The sequence below is a fragment of the Buteo buteo genome, chromosome 6 (assembly GCF_964188355.1).
Source record: "Buteo buteo chromosome 6, bButBut1.hap1.1, whole genome shotgun sequence".
In the NCBI taxonomy this organism is placed as follows: Eukaryota; Metazoa; Chordata; class Aves; order Accipitriformes; family Accipitridae; genus Buteo; species Buteo buteo.
The window spans coordinates 10249937-10272318 of NC_134176.1; the positions used below are offsets into that span (position 1 = coordinate 10249937).

Sequence of the window (22382 nt, forward strand, 5' to 3'; positions counted from 1 at the left end):
GTATTGTGCTGTGTGGAAATAGACCAGAAAATACACACTAGTCTCTTCTTAAGACTTAGGCATGTGTTTAAACTTACTAACATGAATATTCATGAGAACAAAAAAATCCCACACAATATTTGCAGCTTTTTAAATATCCTGGGCAAGACTATAGGTCTCGGATAAAGTCACAATCTTGTGTTAGGGTAGAAAAACATTCTCTAGCAAGTCAGCATTTTTTGTTGTTGTTAAGTATCCACTGATAGAGCAGGCCCAGATAAGCTCTGTAATATATTAAAACATCAGTAAATATTTTTCTCAAAAGATCGCCAATGAAATTTTCTCACAAAAATATGTGTTTAATCACTGATATTTCCATAGACATGATCTGCTCATAGGTCTCCATCACATTCAAAATTATTTTTCTCTTCATATACATAAATATATTTGTACAGACGTGTATAGAGAGATACAGATACAAGCCTCTACTTACTTACTGCAATATTTTGCAAAGAATGTAAATCTCCAGAAGTCTACTTATTACAGTCATATAATCCATTTGTTTTATGTAATTTCTGTCTGAATTATATACACCATTTTTAGGATTTTTTTATATAACAAGTAGATAGTCTGAATAAAAAGCATGTTTTTCTACATGTTTTATAGTATGTATTTTATTTTGTGTTGCATCTGTATTTAGTTTACTTTTAGTCTTCTGACTACTATTTGTTCTTTCAGGAAAAAGAACTCAGTGAGAGCATTCCTGAAGAAACACTGCATGTTTCAGGAAAAGCCATTTCAGAAGAAGACAGGGAAACATTAATTGTAAGCCAAAGGGTAGGAAGGAGCAAGAGACCTAAAAAAGATAGACTGTCATGGCCAAAATTCCAGTCAATTAAAAATAAAAAGATACTGGGGCACAGAAGATCTCATAGTACATCAGATGCATATGAGCCTGCTATACAGGATATTTCCCCTACAAGCACAGACACAGAGTCTCAATTTCAACAAGAAGTCCATATCAAAGAAAAAAAAGGAAGCCAAAAGAAACTGAAGTTCCCTAGCATTGGATTCAAAATGCACAGATCCAAACCAGAACCAGCAGACAAGCAAAAAAAAGAAATAAAAACTACACTGTTATCTGAAAGAGAAAAAATACATAAAGAAGATATCAGCCTGGAAAATCCCGAAATCCTAACTGTTGAATATACCACATCTCCTGCTTATGAAATTAAAACAGGGGAGGTAACTGAAACTTTAACAAAAGACTTAAAAGATATGAAAAATGGCATTCCATCCCATGCAAAAAAATGCCCTGAAGTTGAAATAAGCATTAAAAAAGAAAAAGACAAGGAATCAACATCAAAACTTATTGTACCTGAAGTACCAGCTATAACAACACAGATACCAAAGCCCAGTTTAGAAACACCTGATCTGAAAGAAATCCCAACTAAACAAACACCGCAAGCCTCATCAAAATCCCGAAAAAAGAAACAAAAAGGAACAGCAGATAAAAAGGAACGAGGAAGTGGAATTAACATAGACATGATGGGTCACACAGCACAAGGATCTATACAAGTAAAAGGTCTAGAAATAGGCACTGCTAAAGCAGAATTACACACAACATCTGACACACTGCAAACAGGAGAAAAACAAGCAGAAGATGACACACAAGTAGGAACACTTCAGAAAACAAAATTTGACATTTCAGTGCCCAAAATAAAAGAGACCGAGACTGAAAACACCAAAATGGGCAGTGATGTTCCATATTCAGTACGAGAAAAAACAGCTGATACAAGTTCAGAGGAAAGCAGGAATTTGGATGTGAAACCTCACATGCCTGATGCAGAATCAGAAGTATCTACTTGGAAAATACAAATGCCAACATTCAAAATGGCCAAAACACCTAAAGCTGACATGAAAATATCAAAAGAAGAAATCACAGCTGAATCAGTAGATACTGTAAAAAAAGCACAGATAGAAGAAGAAGGCATGTCAACAAGTGATAAAACCTTGAAGATGGACATTGGCATGAAGACAGGAGAAAAGGAGACAGAGGGAAAAGAAAGCAAATTCAGACTCCCAAAGTTTAAATTGCCTACATTTACCTGGGCAACAACAAGGGATGAAACAGGGCAAACTGAAGGTCAGATAAGTGAAATGGAAGGAAAACTGCCAAATTTAGAAGCAAGTACAAAAAAGCCGGAAGGGCTGGAAGGCGAGGTCAGCCTGCCCACCGCAGAGGTCGACCTCCCCTCCGCCACCGTGACGGCCACAGGGGAGGGCCCCGCGCTGGGCCTCAAAGCCGACGTCCCCGGCGCCAAAGCCGAAGGGGCCGGCTGGAAGCTGGAGAAGCCCTCCCTCAAAATGCCCAAAGCCGACATCAAAGCTCCCAAGGTGGACATCAGCCTGCCGTCCGTCGACGTCACCCTGCCAAAGGCCAGCGTCGACCTGCAGGCGCCCGAGGCGGCCCTCACCCTCGAAGGGGAAGCGAAAGGCCCAGAGAAGGAGGCCGCAAAGACCAAGGACGGCAAGTTCAAGATGCCCAAGTTCGGCATGCCTTCCTTCGGCTGGTCCAGCAGCAGAGAAGCCAAGGCCACCGTGGCCGCCGAGGCGGACGTCAGCCTCAAGGAGCCCCAGGTGACGGTGCCCTCGGGAACCGCCGAAGTCGACGTGACCCTGCCCGCGGCCGAGATCCAAGCGCCCGGCGTGGAGGTGACCGTCGAGACGGCCGCCGGAGCCGACGGCGAGAAAGCTCGATTCAAGATGCCCGACGTCAAGATGCCCAGCGTCAAGCTGCCCAAAGTCAAAGCTCCCCACGTGCAGGTCGGCCTGCCAAAGGCCGAGGTCTCGCTGCCCAAAGCCCAGGCTGAAGTCCAGGAGGGCGAACTCGCCCTGCAGGGCCCCGACGCCGAAGGCGGCCTGGAGGTGGCTGCCGGCAAAGTCGAGGGCGGCGGCATGAAAATACACATGCCGAAAGTCAAGGTGCCCAGCGTGGTCTTCTCCAAGCCGACCGTCAAGGCCCCCAAACTGGACGCAGACGTCAGCCTGCACAAAGTCGACGCCAGCCTCCCAGAGGCAGACCTCAAGGCCGGCGCCGGCGACGTCAGCATCGCCGCCCCCGACATCAAGCTGCCCTCCGTCGAAGGCTCCCTCGAGATCCAGGCGCCCGAGGTAGACCTCAAAGTGCCCTCTGCCGACGCCTCGCTCGGCGGGGCCGACCTGGACGCCGCGGGCCTGAAAGGGAAGCTTAAGATGCCCAAGTTCGACAAGCCCAAATTCGGAGTGTCGCCCCCCAAGGCGGAAGGGCTGGAAGGCGAGGTCAGCCTGCCCACCGCAGAGGTCGACCTCCCCTCCGCCACCGTGACGGCCACAGGGGAGGGCCCCGCGCTGGGCCTCAAAGCCGACGTCCCCGGCGCCAAAGCCGAAGGGGCCGGCTGGAAGCTGGAGAAGCCCTCCCTCAAAATGCCCAAAGCCGACATCAAAGCTCCCAAGGTGGACATCAGCCTGCCGTCCGTCGACGTCACCCTGCCAAAGGCCAGCGTCGACCTGCAGGCGCCCGAGGCGGCCCTCACCCTCGAAGGGGAAGCGAAAGGCCCAGAGAAGGAGGCCGCAAAGACCAAGGACGGCAAGTTCAAGATGCCCAAGTTCGGCATGCCTTCCTTCGGCTGGTCCAGCAGCAGAGAAGCCAAGGCCACCGTGGCCGCCGAGGCGGACGTCAGCCTCAAGGAGCCCCAGGTGACGGTGCCCTCGGGAACCGCCGAAGTCGACGTGACCCTGCCCGCGGCCGAGATCCAAGCGCCCGGCGTGGAGGTGACCGTCGAGACGGCCGCCGGAGCCGACGGCGAGAAAGCTCGATTCAAGATGCCCGACGTCAAGATGCCCAGCGTCAAGCTGCCCAAAGTCAAAGCTCCCCACGTGCAGGTCGGCCTGCCAAAGGCCGAGGTCTCGCTGCCCAAAGCCCAGGCTGAAGTCCAGGAGGGCGAACTCGCCCTGCAGGGCCCCGACGCCGAAGGCGGCCTGGAGGTGGCTGCCGGCAAAGTCGAGGGCGGCGGCATGAAAATACACATGCCGAAAGTCAAGGTGCCCAGCGTGGTCTTCTCCAAGCCGACCGTCAAGGCCCCCAAACTGGACGCAGACGTCAGCCTGCACAAAGTCGACGCCAGCCTCCCAGAGGCAGACCTCAAGGCCGGCGCCGGCGACGTCAGCATCGCCGCCCCCGACATCAAGCTGCCCTCCGTCGAAGGCTCCCTCGAGATCCAGGCGCCCGAGGTAGACCTCAAAGTGCCCTCTGCCGACGCCTCGCTCGGCGGGGCCGACCTGGACGCCGCGGGCCTGAAAGGGAAGCTTAAGATGCCCAAGTTCGACAAGCCCAAATTCGGAGTGTCGCCCCCCAAGGCGGAAGGGCTGGAAGGCGAGGTCAGCCTGCCCACCGCAGAGGTCGACCTCCCCTCCGCCACCGTGACGGCCACAGGGGAGGGCCCCGCGCTGGGCCTCAAAGCCGACGTCCCCGGCGCCAAAGCCGAAGGGGCCGGCTGGAAGCTGGAGAAGCCCTCCCTCAAAATGCCCAAAGCCGACATCAAAGCTCCCAAGGTGGACATCAGCCTGCCGTCCGTCGACGTCACCCTGCCAAAGGCCAGCGTCGACCTGCAGGCGCCCGAGGCGGCCCTCACCCTCGAAGGGGAAGCGAAAGGCCCAGAGAAGGAGGCCGCAAAGACCAAGGACGGCAAGTTCAAGATGCCCAAGTTCGGCATGCCTTCCTTCGGCTGGTCCAGCAGCAGAGAAGCCAAGGCCACCGTGGCCGCCGAGGCGGACGTCAGCCTCAAGGAGCCCCAGGTGACGGTGCCCTCGGGAACCGCCGAAGTCGACGTGACCCTGCCCGCGGCCGAGATCCAAGCGCCCGGCGTGGAGGTGACCGTCGAGACGGCCGCCGGAGCCGACGGCGAGAAAGCTCGATTCAAGATGCCCGACGTCAAGATGCCCAGCGTCAAGCTGCCCAAAGTCAAAGCTCCCCACGTGCAGGTCGGCCTGCCAAAGGCCGAGGTCTCGCTGCCCAAAGCCCAGGCTGAAGTCCAGGAGGGCGAACTCGCCCTGCAGGGCCCCGACGCCGAAGGCGGCCTGGAGGTGGCTGCCGGCAAAGTCGAGGGCGGCGGCATGAAAATACACATGCCGAAAGTCAAGGTGCCCAGCGTGGTCTTCTCCAAGCCGACCGTCAAGGCCCCCAAACTGGACGCAGACGTCAGCCTGCACAAAGTCGACGCCAGCCTCCCAGAGGCAGACCTCAAGGCCGGCGCCGGCGACGTCAGCATCGCCGCTCCCGACACCAAGCTGCCCTCCGTCGAAGGCTCCCTCGAGATCCAGGCGCCCGAGGTAGACCTCAAAGTGCCCTCTGCCGACGCCTCGCTCGGCGGGGCCGACCTGGACGCCGCGGGCCTGAAAGGGAAGCTTAAGATGCCCAAGTTCGACAAGCCCAAATTCGGAGTGTCGCCCCCCAAGGCGGAAGGGCTGGAAGGCGAGGTCAGCCTGCCCACCGCAGAGGTCGACCTCCCCTCCGCCACCGTGACGGCCACAGGGGAGGGCCCCGCGCTGGGCCTCAAAGCCGACGTCCCCGGCGCCAAAGCCGAAGGGGCCGGCTGGAAGCTGGAGAAGCCCTCCCTCAAAATGCCCAAAGCCGACATCAAAGCTCCCAAGGTGGACATCAGCCTGCCGTCCGTCGACGTCACCCTGCCAAAGGCCAGCGTCGACCTGCAGGCGCCCGAGGCGGCCCTCACCCTCGAAGGGGAAGCGAAAGGCCCAGAGAAGGAGGCCGCAAAGACCAAGGACGGCAAGTTCAAGATGCCCAAGTTCGGCATGCCTTCCTTCGGCTGGTCCAGCAGCAGAGAAGCCAAGGCCACCGTGGCCGCCGAGGCGGACGTCAGCCTCAAGGAGCCCCAGGTGACGGTGCCCTCGGGAACCGCCGAAGTCGACGTGACCCTGCCCGCGGCCGAGATCCAAGCGCCCGGCGTGGAGGTGACCGTCGAGACGGCCGCCGGAGCCGACGGCGAGAAAGCTCGATTCAAGATGCCCGACGTCAAGATGCCCAGCGTCAAGCTGCCCAAAGTCAAAGCTCCCCACGTGCAGGTCGGCCTGCCAAAGGCCGAGGTCTCGCTGCCCAAAGCCCAGGCTGAAGTCCAGGAGGGCGAACTCGCCCTGCAGGGCCCCGACGCCGAAGGCGGCCTGGAGGTGGCTGCCGGCAAAGTCGAGGGCGGCGGCATGAAAATACACATGCCGAAAGTCAAGGTGCCCAGCGTGGTCTTCTCCAAGCCGACCGTCAAGGCCCCCAAACTGGACGCAGACGTCAGCCTGCACAAAGTCGACGCCAGCCTCCCAGAGGCAGACCTCAAGGCCGGCGCCGGCGACGTCAGCATCGCCGCCCCCGACATCAAGCTGCCCTCCGTCGAAGGCTCCCTCGAGATCCAGGCGCCCGAGGTAGACCTCAAAGTGCCCTCTGCCGACGCCTCGCTCGGCGGGGCCGACCTGGACGCCGCGGGCCTGAAAGGGAAGCTTAAGATGCCCAAGTTCGACAAGCCCAAATTCGGAGTGTCGCCCCCCAAGGCGGAAGGGCTGGAAGGCGAGGTCAGCCTGCCCACCGCAGAGGTCGACCTCCCCTCCGCCACCGTGACGGCCACAGGGGAGGGCCCCGCGCTGGGCCTCAAAGCCGACGTCCCCGGCGCCAAAGCCGAAGGGGCCGGCTGGAAGCTGGAGAAGCCCTCCCTCAAAATGCCCAAAGCCGACATCAAAGCTCCCAAGGTGGACATCAGCCTGCCGTCCGTCGACGTCACCCTGCCAAAGGCCAGCGTCGACCTGCAGGCGCCCGAGGCGGCCCTCACCCTCGAAGGGGAAGCGAAAGGCCCAGAGAAGGAGGCCGCAAAGACCAAGGACGGCAAGTTCAAGATGCCCAAGTTCGGCATGCCTTCCTTCGGCTGGTCCAGCAGCAGAGAAGCCAAGGCCACCGTGGCCGCCGATGCGGACGTCAGCCTCAAGGAGCCCCAGGTGACGGTGCCCTCGGGAACCGCCGAAGTCGACGTGACCCTGCCCGCGGCCGAGATCCAAGCGCCCGGCGTGGAGGTGACCGTCGAGACGGCCACCGGAGCCGACGGCGAGAAAGCTCGATTCAAGATGCCCGACGTCAAGATGCCCAGCGTCAAGCTGCCCAAAGTCAAAGCTCCCCACGTGCAGGTCGGCCTGCCAAAGGCCGAGGTCTCGCTGCCCAAAGCCCAGGCTGAAGTCCAGGAGGGCGAACTCGCCCTGCAGGGCCCCGACGCCGAAGGCGGCCTGGAGGTGGCTGCCGGCAAAGTCGAGGGCGGCGGCATGAAAATACACATGCCGAAAGTCAAGGTGCCCAGCGTGGTCTTCTCCAAGCCGACCGTCAAGGCCCCCAAACTGGACGCAGACGTCAGCCTGCACAAAGTCGACGCCAGCCTCCCAGAGGCAGACCTCAAGGCCGGCGCCGGCGACGTCAGCATCGCCGCCCCCGACATCAAGCTGCCCTCCGTCGAAGGCTCCCTCGAGATCCAGGCGCCCGAGGTAGACCTCAAAGTGCCCTCTGCCGACGCCTCGCTCGGCGGGGCCGACCTGGACGCCGCGGGCCTGAAAGGGAAGCTTAAGATGCCCAAGTTCGACAAGCCCAAATTCGGAGTGTCGCCCCCCAAGGCGGAAGGGCTGGAAGGCGAGGTCAGCCTGCCCACCGCAGAGGTCGACCTCCCCTCCGCCACCGTGACGGCCACAGGGGAGGGCCCCGCGCTGGGCCTCAAAGCCGACGTCCCCGGCGCCAAAGCCGAAGGGGCCGGCTGGAAGCTGGAGAAGCCCTCCCTCAAAATGCCCAAAGCCGACATCAAAGCTCCCAAGGTGGACATCAGCCTGCCGTCCGTCGACGTCACCCTGCCAAAGGCCAGCGTCGACCTGCAGGCGCCCGAGGCGGCCCTCACCCTCGAAGGGGAAGCGAAAGGCCCAGAGAAGGAGGCCGCAAAGACCAAGGACGGCAAGTTCAAGATGCCCAAGTTCGGCATGCCTTCCTTCGGCTGGTCCAGCAGCAGAGAAGCCAAGGCCACCGTGGCCGCCGATGCGGACGTCAGCCTCAAGGAGCCCCAGGTGACGGTGCCCTCGGGAACCGCCGAAGTCGACGTGACCCTGCCCGCGGCCGAGATCCAAGCGCCCGGCGTGGAGGTGACCGTCGAGACGGCCGCCGGAGCCGACGGCGAGAAAGCTCGATTCAAGATGCCCGACGTCAAGATGCCCAGCGTCAAGCTGCCCAAAGTCAAAGCTCCCCACGTGCAGGTCGGCCTGCCAAAGGCCGAGGTCTCGCTGCCCAAAGCCCAGGCTGAAGTCCAGGAGGGCGAACTCGCCCTGCAGGGCCCCGACGCCGAAGGCGGCCTGGAGGTGGCTGCCGGCAAAGTCGAGGGCGGCGGCATGAAAATACACATGCCGAAAGTCAAGGTGCCCAGCGTGGTCTTCTCCAAGCCGACCGTCAAGGCCCCCAAACTGGACGCAGACGTCAGCCTGCACAAAGTCGACGCCAGCCTCCCAGAGGCAGACCTCAAGGCCGGCGCCGGCGACGTCAGCATCGCCGCCCCCGACATCAAGCTGCCCTCCGTCGAAGGCTCCCTCGAGATCCAGGCGCCCGAGGTAGACCTCAAAGTGCCCTCTGCCGAAGCCTCGCTCGGCGGGGCCGACCTGGACGCCGCGGGCCTGAAAGGGAAGCTTAAGATGCCCAAGTTCGACAAGCCCAAATTCGGAGTGTCGCCCCCCAAGGCGGAAGGGCTGGAAGGCGAGGTCAGCCTGCCCACCGCAGAGGTCGACCTCCCCTCCGCCACCGTGACGGCCACAGGGGAGGGCCCCGCGCTGGGCCTCAAAGCCGACGTCCCCGGCGCCAAAGCCGAAGGGGCCGGCTGGAAGCTGGAGAAGCCCTCCCTCAAAATGCCCAAAGCCGACATCAAAGCTCCCAAGGTGGACATCAGCCTGCCGTCCGTCGACGTCACCCTGCCAAAGGCCAGCGTCGACCTGCAGGCGCCCGAGGCGGCCCTCACCCTCGAAGGGGAAGCGAAAGGCCCAGAGAAGGAGGCCGCAAAGACCAAGGACGGCAAGTTCAAGATGCCCAAGTTCGGCATGCCTTCCTTCGGCTGGTCCAGCAGCAGAGAAGCCAAGGCCACCGTGGCCGCCGAGGCGGACGTCAGCCTCAAGGAGCCCCAGGTGACGGTGCCCTCGGGAACCGCCGAAGTCGACGTGACCCTGCCCGCGGCCGAGATCCAAGCGCCCGGCGTGGAGGTGACCGTCGAGACGGCCGCCGGAGCCGACGGCGAGAAAGCTCGATTCAAGATGCCCGACGTCAAGATGCCCAGCGTCAAGCTGCCCAAAGTCAAAGCTCCCCACGTGCAGGTCGGCCTGCCAAAGGCCGAGGTCTCGCTGCCCAAAGCCCAGGCTGAAGTCCAGGAGGGCGAACTCGCCCTGCAGGGCCCCGACGCCGAAGGCGGCCTGGAGGTGGCTGCCGGCAAAGTCGAGGGCGGCGGCATGAAAATACACATGCCGAAAGTCAAGGTGCCCAGCGTGGTCTTCTCCAAGCCGACCGTCAAGGCCCCCAAACTGGACGCAGACGTCAGCCTGCACAAAGTCGACGCCAGCCTCCCAGAGGCAGACCTCAAGGCCGGCGCCGGCGACGTCAGCATCGCCGCCCCCGACATCAAGCTGCCCTCCGTCGAAGGCTCCCTCGAGATCCAGGCGCCCGAGGTAGACCTCAAAGTGCCCTCTGCCGACGCCTCGCTCGGCGGGGCCGACCTGGACGCCGCGGGCCTGAAAGGGAAGCTTAAGATGCCCAAGTTCGACAAGCCCAAATTCGGAGTGTCGCCCCCCAAGGCGGAAGGGCTGGAAGGCGAGGTCAGCCTGCCCACCGCAGAGGTCGACCTCCCCTCCGCCACCGTGACGGCCACAGGGGAGGGCCCCGCGCTGGGCCTCAAAGCCGACGTCCCCGGCGCCAAAGCCGAAGGGGCCGGCTGGAAGCTGGAGAAGCCCTCCCTCAAAATGCCCAAAGCCGACATCAAAGCTCCCAAGGTGGACATCAGCCTGCCGTCCGTCGACGTCACCCTGCCAAAGGCCAGCGTCGACCTGCAGGCGCCCGAGGCGGCCCTCACCCTCGAAGGGGAAGCGAAAGGCCCAGAGAAGGAGGCCGCAAAGACCAAGGACGGCAAGTTCAAGATGCCCAAGTTCGGCATGCCTTCCTTCGGCTGGTCCAGCAGCAGAGAAGCCAAGGCCACCGTGGCCGCCGATGCGGACGTCAGCCTCAAGGAGCCCCAGGTGACGGTGCCCTCGGGAACCGCCGAAGTCGACGTGACCCTGCCCGCGGCCGAGATCCAAGCGCCCGGCGTGGAGGTGACCGTCGAGACGGCCGCCGGAGCCGACGGCGAGAAAGCTCGATTCAAGATGCCCGACGTCAAGATGCCCAGCGTCAAGCTGCCCAAAGTCAAAGCTCCCCACGTGCAGGTCGGCCTGCCAAAGGCCGAGGTCTCGCTGCCCAAAGCCCAGGCTGAAGTCCAGGAGGGCGAACTCGCCCTGCAGGGCCCCGACGCCGAAGGCGGCCTGGAGGTGGCTGCCGGCAAAGTCGAGGGCGGCGGCATGAAAATACACATGCCGAAAGTCAAGGTGCCCAGCGTGGTCTTCTCCAAGCCGACCGTCAAGGCCCCCAAACTGGACGCAGACGTCAGCCTGCACAAAGTCGACGCCAGCCTCCCAGAGGCAGACCTCAAGGCCGGCGCCGGCGACGTCAGCATCGCCGCCCCCGACATCAAGCTGCCCTCCGTCGAAGGCTCCCTCGAGATCCAGGCGCCCGAGGTAGACCTCAAAGTGCCCTCTGCCGACGCCTCGCTCGGCGGGGCCGACCTGGACGCCGCGGGCCTGAAAGGGAAGCTTAAGATGCCCAAGTTCGACAAGCCCAAATTCGGAGTGTCGCCCCCCAAGGCGGAAGGGCTGGAAGGCGAGGTCAGCCTGCCCACCGCAGAGGTCGACCTCCCCTCCGCCACCGTGACGGCCACAGGGGAGGGCCCCGCGCTGGGCCTCAAAGCCGACGTCCCCGGCGCCAAAGCCGAAGGGGCCGGCTGGAAGCTGGAGAAGCCCTCCCTCAAAATGCCCAAAGCCGACATCAAAGCTCCCAAGGTGGACATCAGCCTGCCGTCCGTCGACGTCACCCTGCCAAAGGCCAGCGTCGACCTGCAGGCGCCCGAGGCGGCCCTCACCCTCGAAGGGGAAGCGAAAGGCCCAGAGAAGGAGGCCGCAAAGACCAAGGACGGCAAGTTCAAGATGCCCAAGTTCGGCATGCCTTCCTTCGGCTGGTCCAGCAGCAGAGAAGCCAAGGCCACCGTGGCCGCCGAGGCGGACGTCAGCCTCAAGGAGCCCCAGGTGACGGTGCCCTCGGGAACCGCCGAAGTCGACGTGACCCTGCCCGCGGCCGAGATCCAAGCGCCCGGCGTGGAGGTGACCGTCGAGACGGCCGCCGGAGCCGACGGCGAGAAAGCTCGATTCAAGATGCCCGACGTCAAGATGCCCAGCGTCAAGCTGCCCAAAGTCAAAGCTCCCCACGTGCAGGTCGGCCTGCCAAAGGCCGAGGTCTCGCTGCCCAAAGCCCAGGCTGAAGTCCAGGAGGGCGAACTCGCCCTGCAGGGCCCCGACGCCGAAGGCGGCCTGGAGGTGGCTGCCGGCAAAGTCGAGGGCGGCGGCATGAAAATACACATGCCGAAAGTCAAGGTGCCCAGCGTGGTCTTCTCCAAGCCGACCGTCAAGGCCCCCAAACTGGACGCAGACGTCAGCCTGCACAAAGTCGACGCCAGCCTCCCAGAGGCAGACCTCAAGGCCGGCGCCGGCGACGTCAGCATCGCCGCCCCCGACATCAAGCTGCCCTCCGTCGAAGGCTCCCTCGAGATCCAGGCGCCCGAGGTAGACCTCAAAGTGCCCTCTGCCGACGCCTCGCTCGGCGGGGCCGACCTGGACGCCGCGGGCCTGAAAGGGAAGCTTAAGATGCCCAAGTTCGACAAGCCCAAATTCGGAGTGTCGCCCCCCAAGGCGGAAGGGCTGGAAGGCGAGGTCAGCCTGCCCACCGCAGAGGTCGACCTCCCCTCCGCCACCGTGACGGCCACAGGGGAGGGCCCCGCGCTGGGCCTCAAAGCCGACGTCCCCGGCGCCAAAGCCGAAGGGGCCGGCTGGAAGCTGGAGAAGCCCTCCCTCAAAATGCCCAAAGCCGACATCAAAGCTCCCAAGGTGGACATCAGCCTGCCGTCCGTCGACGTCACCCTGCCAAAGGCCAGCGTCGACCTGCAGGCGCCCGAGGCGGCCCTCACCCTCGAAGGGGAAGCGAAAGGCCCAGAGAAGGAGGCCGCAAAGACCAAGGACGGCAAGTTCAAGATGCCCAAGTTCGGCATGCCTTCCTTCGGCTGGTCCAGCAGCAGAGAAGCCAAGGCCACCGTGGCCGCCGATGCGGACGTCAGCCTCAAGGAGCCCCAGGTGACGGTGCCCTCGGGAACCGCCGAAGTCGACGTGACCCTGCCCGCGGCCGAGATCCAAGCGCCCGGCGTGGAGGTGACCGTCGAGACGGCCGCCGGAGCCGACGGCGAGAAAGCTCGATTCAAGATGCCCGACGTCAAGATGCCCAGCGTCAAGCTGCCCAAAGTCAAAGCTCCCCACGTGCAGGTCGGCCTGCCAAAGGCCGAGGTCTCGCTGCCCAAAGCCCAGGCTGAAGTCCAGGAGGGCGAACTCGCCCTGCAGGGCCCCGACGCCGAAGGCGGCCTGGAGGTGGCTGCCGGCAAAGTCGAGGGCGGCGGCATGAAAATACACATGCCGAAAGTCAAGGTGCCCAGCGTGGTCTTCTCCAAGCCGACCGTCAAGGCCCCCAAACTGGACGCAGACGTCAGCCTGCACAAAGTCGACGCCAGCCTCCCAGAGGCAGACCTCAAGGCCGGCGCCGGCGACGTCAGCATCGCCGCCCCCGACATCAAGCTGCCCTCCGTCGAAGGCTCCCTCGAGATCCAGGCGCCCGAGGTAGACCTCAAAGTGCCCTCTGCCGACGCCTCGCTCGGCGGGGCCGACCTGGACGCCGCGGGCCTGAAAGGGAAGCTTAAGATGCCCAAGTTCGACAAGCCCAAATTCGGAGTGTCGCCCCCCAAGGCGGAAGGGCTGGAAGGCGAGGTCAGCCTGCCCACCGCAGAGGTCGACCTCCCCTCCGCCACCGTGACGGCCACAGGGGAGGGCCCCGCGCTGGGCCTCAAAGCCGACGTCCCCGGCGCCAAAGCCGAAGGGGCCGGCTGGAAGCTGGAGAAGCCCTCCCTCAAAATGCCCAAAGCCGACATCAAAGCTCCCAAGGTGGACATCAGCCTGCCGTCCGTCGACGTCACCCTGCCAAAGGCCAGCGTCGACCTGCAGGCGCCCGAGGCGGCCCTCACCCTCGAAGGGGAAGCGAAAGGCCCAGAGAAGGAGGCCGCAAAGACCAAGGACGGCAAGTTCAAGATGCCCAAGTTCGGCATGCCTTCCTTCGGCTGGTCCAGCAGCAGAGAAGCCAAGGCCACCGTGGCCGCCGAGGCGGACGTCAGCCTCAAGGAGCCCCAGGTGACGGTGCCCTCGGGAACCGCCGAAGTCGACGTGACCCTGCCCGCGGCCGAGATCCAAGCGCCCGGCGTGGAGGTGACCGTCGAGACGGCCGCCGGAGCCGACGGCGAGAAAGCTCGATTCAAGATGCCCGACGTCAAGATGCCCAGCGTCAAGCTGCCCAAAGTCAAAGCTCCCCACGTGCAGGTCGGCCTGCCAAAGGCCGAGGTCTCGCTGCCCAAAGCCCAGGCTGAAGTCCAGGAGGGCGAACTCGCCCTGCAGGGCCCCGACGCCGAAGGCGGCCTGGAGGTGGCTGCCGGCAAAGTCGAGGGCGGCGGCATGAAAATACACATGCCGAAAGTCAAGGTGCCCAGCGTGGTCTTCTCCAAGCCGACCGTCAAGGCCCCCAAACTGGACGCAGACGTCAGCCTGCACAAAGTCGACGCCAGCCTCCCAGAGGCAGACCTCAAGGCCGGCGCCGGCGACGTCAGCATCGCCGCCCCCGACATCAAGCTGCCCTCCGTCGAAGGCTCCCTCGAGATCCAGGCGCCCGAGGTAGACCTCAAAGTGCCCTCTGCCGACGCCTCGCTCGGCGGGGCCGACCTGGACGCCGCGGGCCTGAAAGGGAAGCTTAAGATGCCCAAGTTCGACAAGCCCAAATTCGGAGTGTCGCCCCCCAAGGCGGAAGGGCTGGAAGGCGAGGTCAGCCTGCCCACCGCAGAGGTCGACCTCCCCTCCGCCACCGTGACGGCCACAGGGGAGGGCCCCGCGCTGGGCCTCAAAGCCGACGTCCCCGGCGCCAAAGCCGAAGGGGCCGGCTGGAAGCTGGAGAAGCCCTCCCTCAAAATGCCCAAAGCCGACATCAAAGCTCCCAAGGTGGACATCAGCCTGCCGTCCGTCGACGTCACCCTGCCAAAGGCCAGCGTCGACCTGCAGGCGCCCGAGGCGGCCCTCACCCTCGAAGGGGAAGCGAAAGGCCCAGAGAAGGAGGCCGCAAAGACCAAGGACGGCAAGTTCAAGATGCCCAAGTTCGGCATGCCTTCCTTCGGCTGGTCCAGCAGCAGAGAAGCCAAGGCCACCGTGGCCGCCGATGCGGACGTCAGCCTCAAGGAGCCCCAGGTGACGGTGCCCTCGGGAACCGCCGAAGTCGACGTGACCCTGCCCGCGGCCGAGATCCAAGCGCCCGGCGTGGAGGTGACCGTCGAGACGGCCGCCGGAGCCGACGGCGAGAAAGCTCGATTCAAGATGCCCGACGTCAAGATGCCCAGCGTCAAGCTGCCCAAAGTCAAAGCTCCCCACGTGCAGGTCGGCCTGCCAAAGGCCGAGGTCTCGCTGCCCAAAGCCCAGGCTGAAGTCCAGGAGGGCGAACTCGCCCTGCAGGGCCCCGACGCCGAAGGCGGCCTGGAGGTGGCTGCCGGCAAAGTCGAGGGCGGCGGCATGAAAATACACATGCCGAAAGTCAAGGTGCCCAGCGTGGTCTTCTCCAAGCCGACCGTCAAGGCCCCCAAACTGGACGCAGACGTCAGCCTGCACAAAGTCGACGCCAGCCTCCCAGAGGCAGACCTCAAGGCCGGCGCCGGCGACGTCAGCATCGCCGCCCCCGACATCAAGCTGCCCTCCGTCGAAGGCTCCCTCGAGATCCAGGCGCCCGAGGTAGACCTCAAAGTGCCCTCTGCCGACGCCTCGCTCGGCGGGGCCGACCTGGACGCCGCGGGCCTGAAAGGGAAGCTTAAGATGCCCAAGTTCGACAAGCCCAAATTCGGAGTGTCGCCCCCCAAGGCGGAAGGGCTGGAAGGCGAGGTCAGCCTGCCCACCGCAGAGGTCGACCTCCCCTCCGCCACCGTGACGGCCACAGGGGAGGGCCCCGCGCTGGGCCTCAAAGCCGACGTCCCCGGCGCCAAAGCCGAAGGGGCCGGCTGGAAGCTGGAGAAGCCCTCCCTCAAAATGCCCAAAGCCGACATCAAAGCTCCCAAGGTGGACATCAGCCTGCCGTCCGTCGACGTCACCCTGCCAAAGGCCAGCGTCGACCTGCAGGCGCCCGAGGCGGCCCTCACCCTCGAAGGGGAAGCGAAAGGCCCAGAGAAGGAGGCCGCAAAGACCAAGGACGGCAAGTTCAAGATGCCCAAGTTCGGCATGCCTTCCTTCGGCTGGTCCAGCAGCAGAGAAGCCAAGGCCACCGTGGCCGCCGAGGCGGACGTCAGCCTCAAGGAGCCCCAGGTGACGGTGCCCTCGGGAACCGCCGAAGTCGACGTGACCCTGCCCGCGGCCGAGATCCAAGCGCCCACTTTTGATGTTGTCATAGATTCGTCTTCTGGAAAAGGAGATGAGATGGGTAAATCTAGAAGTTCTCTGTTTAGAATGCCTAAGGTTTCCCTTTCCAAAATTTCAACACCTCAGGCACAGAGTAAGTCCAAAGTTGATGTTTCTGTGTCAGAATCTCTTTCCCGTTCTGTAACAGAGGAACCTACTGCTGTTCTTTCAGGCAGTGTCAGATCTAAACTTCTTCCTGACACTACGGGAGATTTGGGCTCTAAAAGTGGTAAATTCAGAATTCCTAGTTTGGGTTTCTCCAGCATTGATATTGGGTCTTCTAAAATTGAACAGGATTCCCCATTACCAAAAGCGGATATTACTCTTACTAAATATCAAATGAATATTTCAGACCCCGAATCAAAAATATCATCTCTTGCTGACGAGAATCTTTTAGTAACAGATTTTGAAATTGTAAATGAAGATGGTTCTTTGGAGCAAAGAAGTCTGAAGCCAGGAGGGAAAACAGCAGCTGCTGAAATACCTATGTGTGACACAGAGGTTACAGTTAAAATTCCTAAACTACGAAAACCAAAATTTGGAATTTCTTGGTCTAAGGGAAAACCATCAGAAAGTGATGTTGGTTCCAAAGTGGAACCTGAAATTTCCAGGGGAAGGATAACATCTGATATGACAGATAGTGATACTGAAAAACTAACTCAGATCTCTGATGCTGAATTAGGTGTAAAGCTGTACAAACCTTCACCTGAAGTTGTTCTGGATGCACCAGTGTTGGATGTCAGTCTCCCATCAATGGAAGTTACCAAGCCAAAATTAGAAGTGGAAATCCATGGCCTAGATTCAGAGTGCAAGGCAGAACAGGAAGTAGTTTCAGGAGAGAAGGACACTGAGGAGAAAGAAAACAAATTTAAAACGTCAAAATTCAAACTGCCTTCATTTAGTTGGTCACCAAAGAAGGAAGCTATTGCTCCTTCTGATGTTGAGGGACAACTGGAAGAACCCACTCTGTCTACTTTATCTGGAGACACAGCATCTGAATTAACATTTCCTACCCCTGAGAATCAATACCTTCATGCGGACTTCGATACATCAACAGAAAAAGATGGTGAAAAGGGCAGAAGCAAGAAGTCCCAATTTATTATGCCAAAGATCTCATTCCCTAAAATTAAGGGTCAAAAAGTCCAGGTCTCTCTGCCCATAATGGAAACTGATGTTTGTGGTCCCAAACAAGAAAAAGGTGTTTCTGTCCAGAAATCTGAGAAAGGGAGTAGTGGAGAAGGGGCAGGAATGGGTATAAAAATGCCCAAAGTTACAGTCCCAAGTTTGGAATTTTCCAAACCAGAAGTCAAAGCTCCCAAAATAGAGGTGGATATTAGCATGCCTACAGGTGAGGTCGTACTTCCTACAGGTGAAGAAGGTGACCTGACATTGAAATCAGCTGCTGCTAATGCCAGCCTCTCCACCTCAGATATTAAGATGAAAACTGAAGGCTCACTCGACGTGAAGAGTCCTGACACAAGTGTTGAAAGAACATCAAGTGAAATTGTTGTGGGTGACGTAGAAATAAAAACTGAAGGTCCTGAAGGGAAAACAAAAATGTCTAAATTCCAAATGCCAAAGTTTGGAATTACACATTCTAAAGGGAAAGGGTCAGAAAAGGAGGTCAGTCATACCAAATCAGAAGTCAAGGTTCCCCAACTAAAAGCAATGGTAGAAATAGATGACATTGCTGTTGAAGCACCAAATTTGGAGGTAGAATGCGGTACAGGAACAGAAACTTACAGCCCTAAAGTCAAAATGACCAAAGCTGACAATAAGGCATCAGAGGCTGATGTTCATCTCCCACCAGCTGACATTTCTGTTCCAAAAACAGACAGCGATATTCGGGATTCAGATGCAGCACTAAAAATCAAAGGGGAAATAAAACAAGATGGAGATGGAGAAGGGAAAGAAGGGCATTTCAAAATGCCAAAATTCAAACTTCCATCCTTCAGCTGGTCACCGAAGAAGGAAGCAAGTGTTAAGCTGGGTTCTGGAGCAAATTTGGAAGATCATAAACTTGCTGTAGTGTCAAGCAGAATAGACACAGAAGTGAGAGGAACTGAAGCTGATGATCAAGGTCCTGGGCCAGACCTTGATCTGGAAATATCTGCAGGAAAAGTTGAACAAAAAAGTCCAATTAAAAAGCCTCAATTTGTCATGCCTAAAATTTCACTCTCCAAGATAAAGGTTCCCAAATCTCAGACTCACTCACCGAAAGTTGAAGCTGATGCTACTATTCCTAACACAGAAAGAGAGGGTGATGATTCAATACAGATACCTGACATAGAAAGAAGTCATTCCAAAAGGACAGAAGAGGGGGCACAAATAAGCATAAAACTGGCTGATGTTAAGATCCCTGCTCTGGAGTTTTCAAAAATAGAAACTGGAGCCTCCCAGACTGAAATGGGAGTCAGCTCAGCAAAGATTGATGCTGCTCTGCCTCCCTCAGAGGGGAGTTTTCAACAGGTTGTCCTAAAATCAAGTTCAGTCAGTGAAGATACCATGCAGAAAACAAGTATTAAGTTCCCCAAAGGAGAAGCTTCAATTGAACTGAGGAGCCCTGAAATAGAAAGATCTTCAGTGGTGGATGGAAGAAAGATTAAATTGGAAGGTCCTGAAGGGAAGATTAAAATGCCCAAATTCCAAAAGCCAAAGTTCGGAATCTCCCTAACAAAAGGGAAGGGCCCAGAGACAGAGATCAGCTCTCCAAAAATAGAAGCTGAGCTACCCCAGCTAAAAATGACAAATGAAATTGCTGACATTGCTGTGGGAGTTCCAACATCAGAACTTACATCTGATATGTCAGATTCTGGAGTAGGTGTTTGTAAGATAAAAACACCCCAAGTTCTGACAGCTGGCATTGAAGCTCCAAAGGTAGACATAAGCCCCCAGTCAGTGTCTAAACCAATGACAGAGGGAGCTATTGAGAGCCTTGAGGAGAAAGAAATCAAATTAAAAGAAGAACATGAAATAAAAGCTGAAGACTTTCAGACTGAAGAACATCAGGGATGGTTTAAAATGCCAAAATTCAGAATACCTGCATTTGGCAGTACATCCTTAAAGGAAAAAAAAGGTGATGCTGATACTGAAAGAAGTACGGAAAAAGCTCAGGTAGGCATTCCCTCTGTCAAAGTACAAACTGAAACAAGTATTCCTGAAACTACCTTCTCATTACCACATGCGGTTGCTGAAATTACTATTGGAAAAGAAAGGATTCCAAAATTAGGAGTTTCTGAGAAGACTTCTGATGTTAGCTTGTCAAAGATGGAAGGAGATATTTCATTATCCACAGAAATAACAGATAGTAGAGTGAATATTCCAAAACCTGAAACTTATGCAGACATAGTTAAGCGCAGTGCTGAAGGACAAAAAATGCATACTTCAGAATTCACAGTGTCTTCAACAGAATTCCTAAGCACTTCAGAAATTGACCAAGACAACAGTTTAATGAACAGGTTTCCTACTCTGACTCTTCAAGAGTGTAAAGTCAAATCACAGGATATAGAGGTCCAAAAGGTAGAAAGTTCCACTAAGTTAGAGATTTCAGGAGTAGGATGTAAACCATCATTAGCTGAAATTACTCTGGATGCAACACAGGACAAAATAGATGTTAGTCTTCCAAAGGAACAGCTAGATATCCAAAATCAAGAGGCAGTAATTAAAAAAGGAAAGAAAAAGGGTGAGATGAAAATTATAGGAAAAGACATTGAAGGAAGCCAATTAAAAAGGCCTACATGTGAATCGTCAACAACAAAGAGATCAGAAGATGGTGCTTATGTTACAGCTAAGCTGGAAGATCTAAAGGTAGAAGTTCCAAGAGTGAAGATGGATGTTAAAATTGCTAGAGTAGATCCTGAAATGAAATTTCAAGTGAAAAGTGTTGAAAAGGACATGTCTGCAGGGGTGGAAGTGCAAGTAGAAGATAGAGCAGAAACAAGTAAAATTAAAACATACAAGTTTAAGATTCCAAAGTTTGGAGTGTTGCATTCAGAAGTGAAGGATTATGAAGATGACATCAATTTGCCAAAGTCAGAAGGTGATTCAGTATGTAAAACCGAAATAGGCACAGCAGAAATGCAGTTTCAAAAACCAGAAGAATCTATTGGCCTGAAAAGTCCAGCTCCAGATCATATGGAAGCATCTGCCAGAATAGCAGGGGAAACAGTGGACAAATCACAAGGTGGCCCAGAAGTAAATATAAAAATTCCTAAACTAAAAATACCAAGATTCACTTTCAGAGCTCTCCCAATTGAAGCTGATGTTTCAGTATCAAAAGTGGTAACAGATCCAAAGGGCTCTAGTACTGATATTGAAGTAGTGCAACTGCAAGCAAGCTCTGCTATCCCTGAGGAAACACCAGAGGCTCCAGAGGGTGGTATTCAAAAAGCAAAAAGCAAAATTCTAACACTGACTGAACCTGACATTAAAACAGCACAGATGACTACTACCATAGAGTCCTCCCTTTCAAATGCAGGGCAAGACATTCATTGGTCGTATGTAGAGGGCCAAGAAGTGAGTGAGAAAGTAGAACCTGAACATGTTGCTATTGAAAGGTGTGAGATTTACACTACTGAAATCCTGAAAGAATCAGAGATTCTCTCATCAGAAGTCAAAACTGCAACTTTGGGATTCTCATTGCTCAAGGTGAAGTTGCCCGAATCACATAGCAACTTAGAAGTGCTAGTCGAGCAGCCATCTTCCACAGAAGGTGTATCAGTGAGCAAACCTAAATGTACTGATGAAAGCTTCGGAGTAGCAGCACAGAGAACTGGCAGTGCTGAGCTTAAACTATCTGACAAACCACACAGCGAGACTGAAGAATCTAGTGGAGGAGTAACTTTGCCAAAGTTAAAACCATATGCTCTTGAAGTAAAGCCTTCCAGTAAACTTGAAGAGAGTCTTCCTGATAAGTCACCAGAGGGAATAACTGCAGGTCCTCTCTCTAAAGATGAGGATGTAGCTGAAGCACTAGAAGATGAAGAAAAAGACATAACCAATGAAAAAGAAAAGACTGATAGTAAAAGATCTCCTGGAAGATTCAAATTTTGGCTTCCAAGTATTGGCTTTTCATCTTCTGGTGATGAAACAAGTACAGATTCAAAAACAGAAGTAAAAAAATCAGTTCCAGAACATGTGAAACCTGCTGACACATCAGATAATGATTCTTCTAAGCAAACTGAAAAAACTGGATGGTTTAGATTTCCCAAGCTTGGTTTCACATCTCCTTCCAAAAAGGCTAAGGCTGTTGACAAAGAAGAGATGACTCATAAAGAGGGAAGAATCTCAGATGAAGATAGCCCATCAGATAAACCTGATGTATTTTTTGATGCACAAGAAAGCTTATCACCTAAAGAAACAACAGAGAGTGAAAAAGTTGAAATTGATGGGGCCTCATCTAATGTTCCAGTTTCTCGAACTATCGTGACATCTTCAGCAAGAACTGAACTAATCTTGTTGGAGGAGGAAAAAGATAGTCAATCTAATATTCCTGGAGAAACAACCAAATGAAGATTGTCTTTTCTCAACCCTCAGTGAAAATAAAATCATCTACATGTACAGAAAAAAATGTTTTTTTAATTTTCTAGTAACTGAAAATTAAACAAAACCCAAAGCTGATATTCATGAAAACAGTTGAACAGAATTTACCACATTAATTTTCAAGTACATGGATGTGCTATATTGTGCACTAACAAAAATACCAATTTCTTCAAATCTGCCCCAAAGGCAACAATTACTACAGGTACAGAGGAGCCCATGGTTTTAGCAAAGTCTGAAAAGACACCTGAACCATGAAAGTAAACCATTGAAAGGCTCAATGACAGCAAAAAGACTTGTTAAATAGGCTTCTCAAAAACACACCAATTATGTTTAGATTATAGATTATTTCCAGAATGGAGTATAAACTAGTACTATGAGAACTATACTTACCTGTTTAGATTTTGGACCTTTCTGATCTACTTTTGCTTTCTTATTAAAATATTTTTCTTTTTTTCAGCTAAGGTGATATGTATATTCCACAAACATTTTAAAATGCCAAATAAAAACAAAATACTAGTGTAGAGAGACTAACACTTTACCTCTTCCTCTCTTCTCATTTTTTGATTATTGTGGTGGGTCATATTTAGCCTTAAAAGAATTTTTAAAAAAACAACAGAATAAATTCAAGACCAAAAACCATATAACTAATTCACATTTTTAAGATACCAAAATAAAACATGCTGACAAAGAATAATTATTAAAATGTGGATAAATAAATTTTAATGTATATATTTACTGGATAGTTAAATGCACAGAATGATCTGCCACACTGGTGGAATTGCTTCAAAGATTTTCTGGGAAAGAAGATGTATATAATTATTTGCTTCTCTGTTTACATTAATGCTTCTCTCAAGAGCATAACAAAAACCAGAGTGCATATGTGACAGCCTTCACATGTATTATTAAAACACTGTCTGTATTCTTAAACCACAATAAACTCACCATATGAATAA

The 22382-nt window shown here is 55.6% G+C and overlaps 1 protein-coding gene across 2 annotated transcripts in view; it reads left to right on the forward strand.

Annotated features, from left to right (window-relative positions):
* Positions 1-22382, forward strand: part of AHNAK2 (AHNAK nucleoprotein 2) — a 67203-nt gene extending 44821 nt beyond the window's left edge. For both annotated transcript variants that reach the window (XM_075029695.1, XM_075029696.1), the window contains exon 7: positions 718-22382. In XM_075029695.1, coding sequence (XP_074885796.1) covers positions 718-21399 — 20682 coding nt within the window. In that variant the 3' untranslated portion in view covers positions 21400-22382. The remainder of the gene's footprint in view (positions 1-717) is intronic.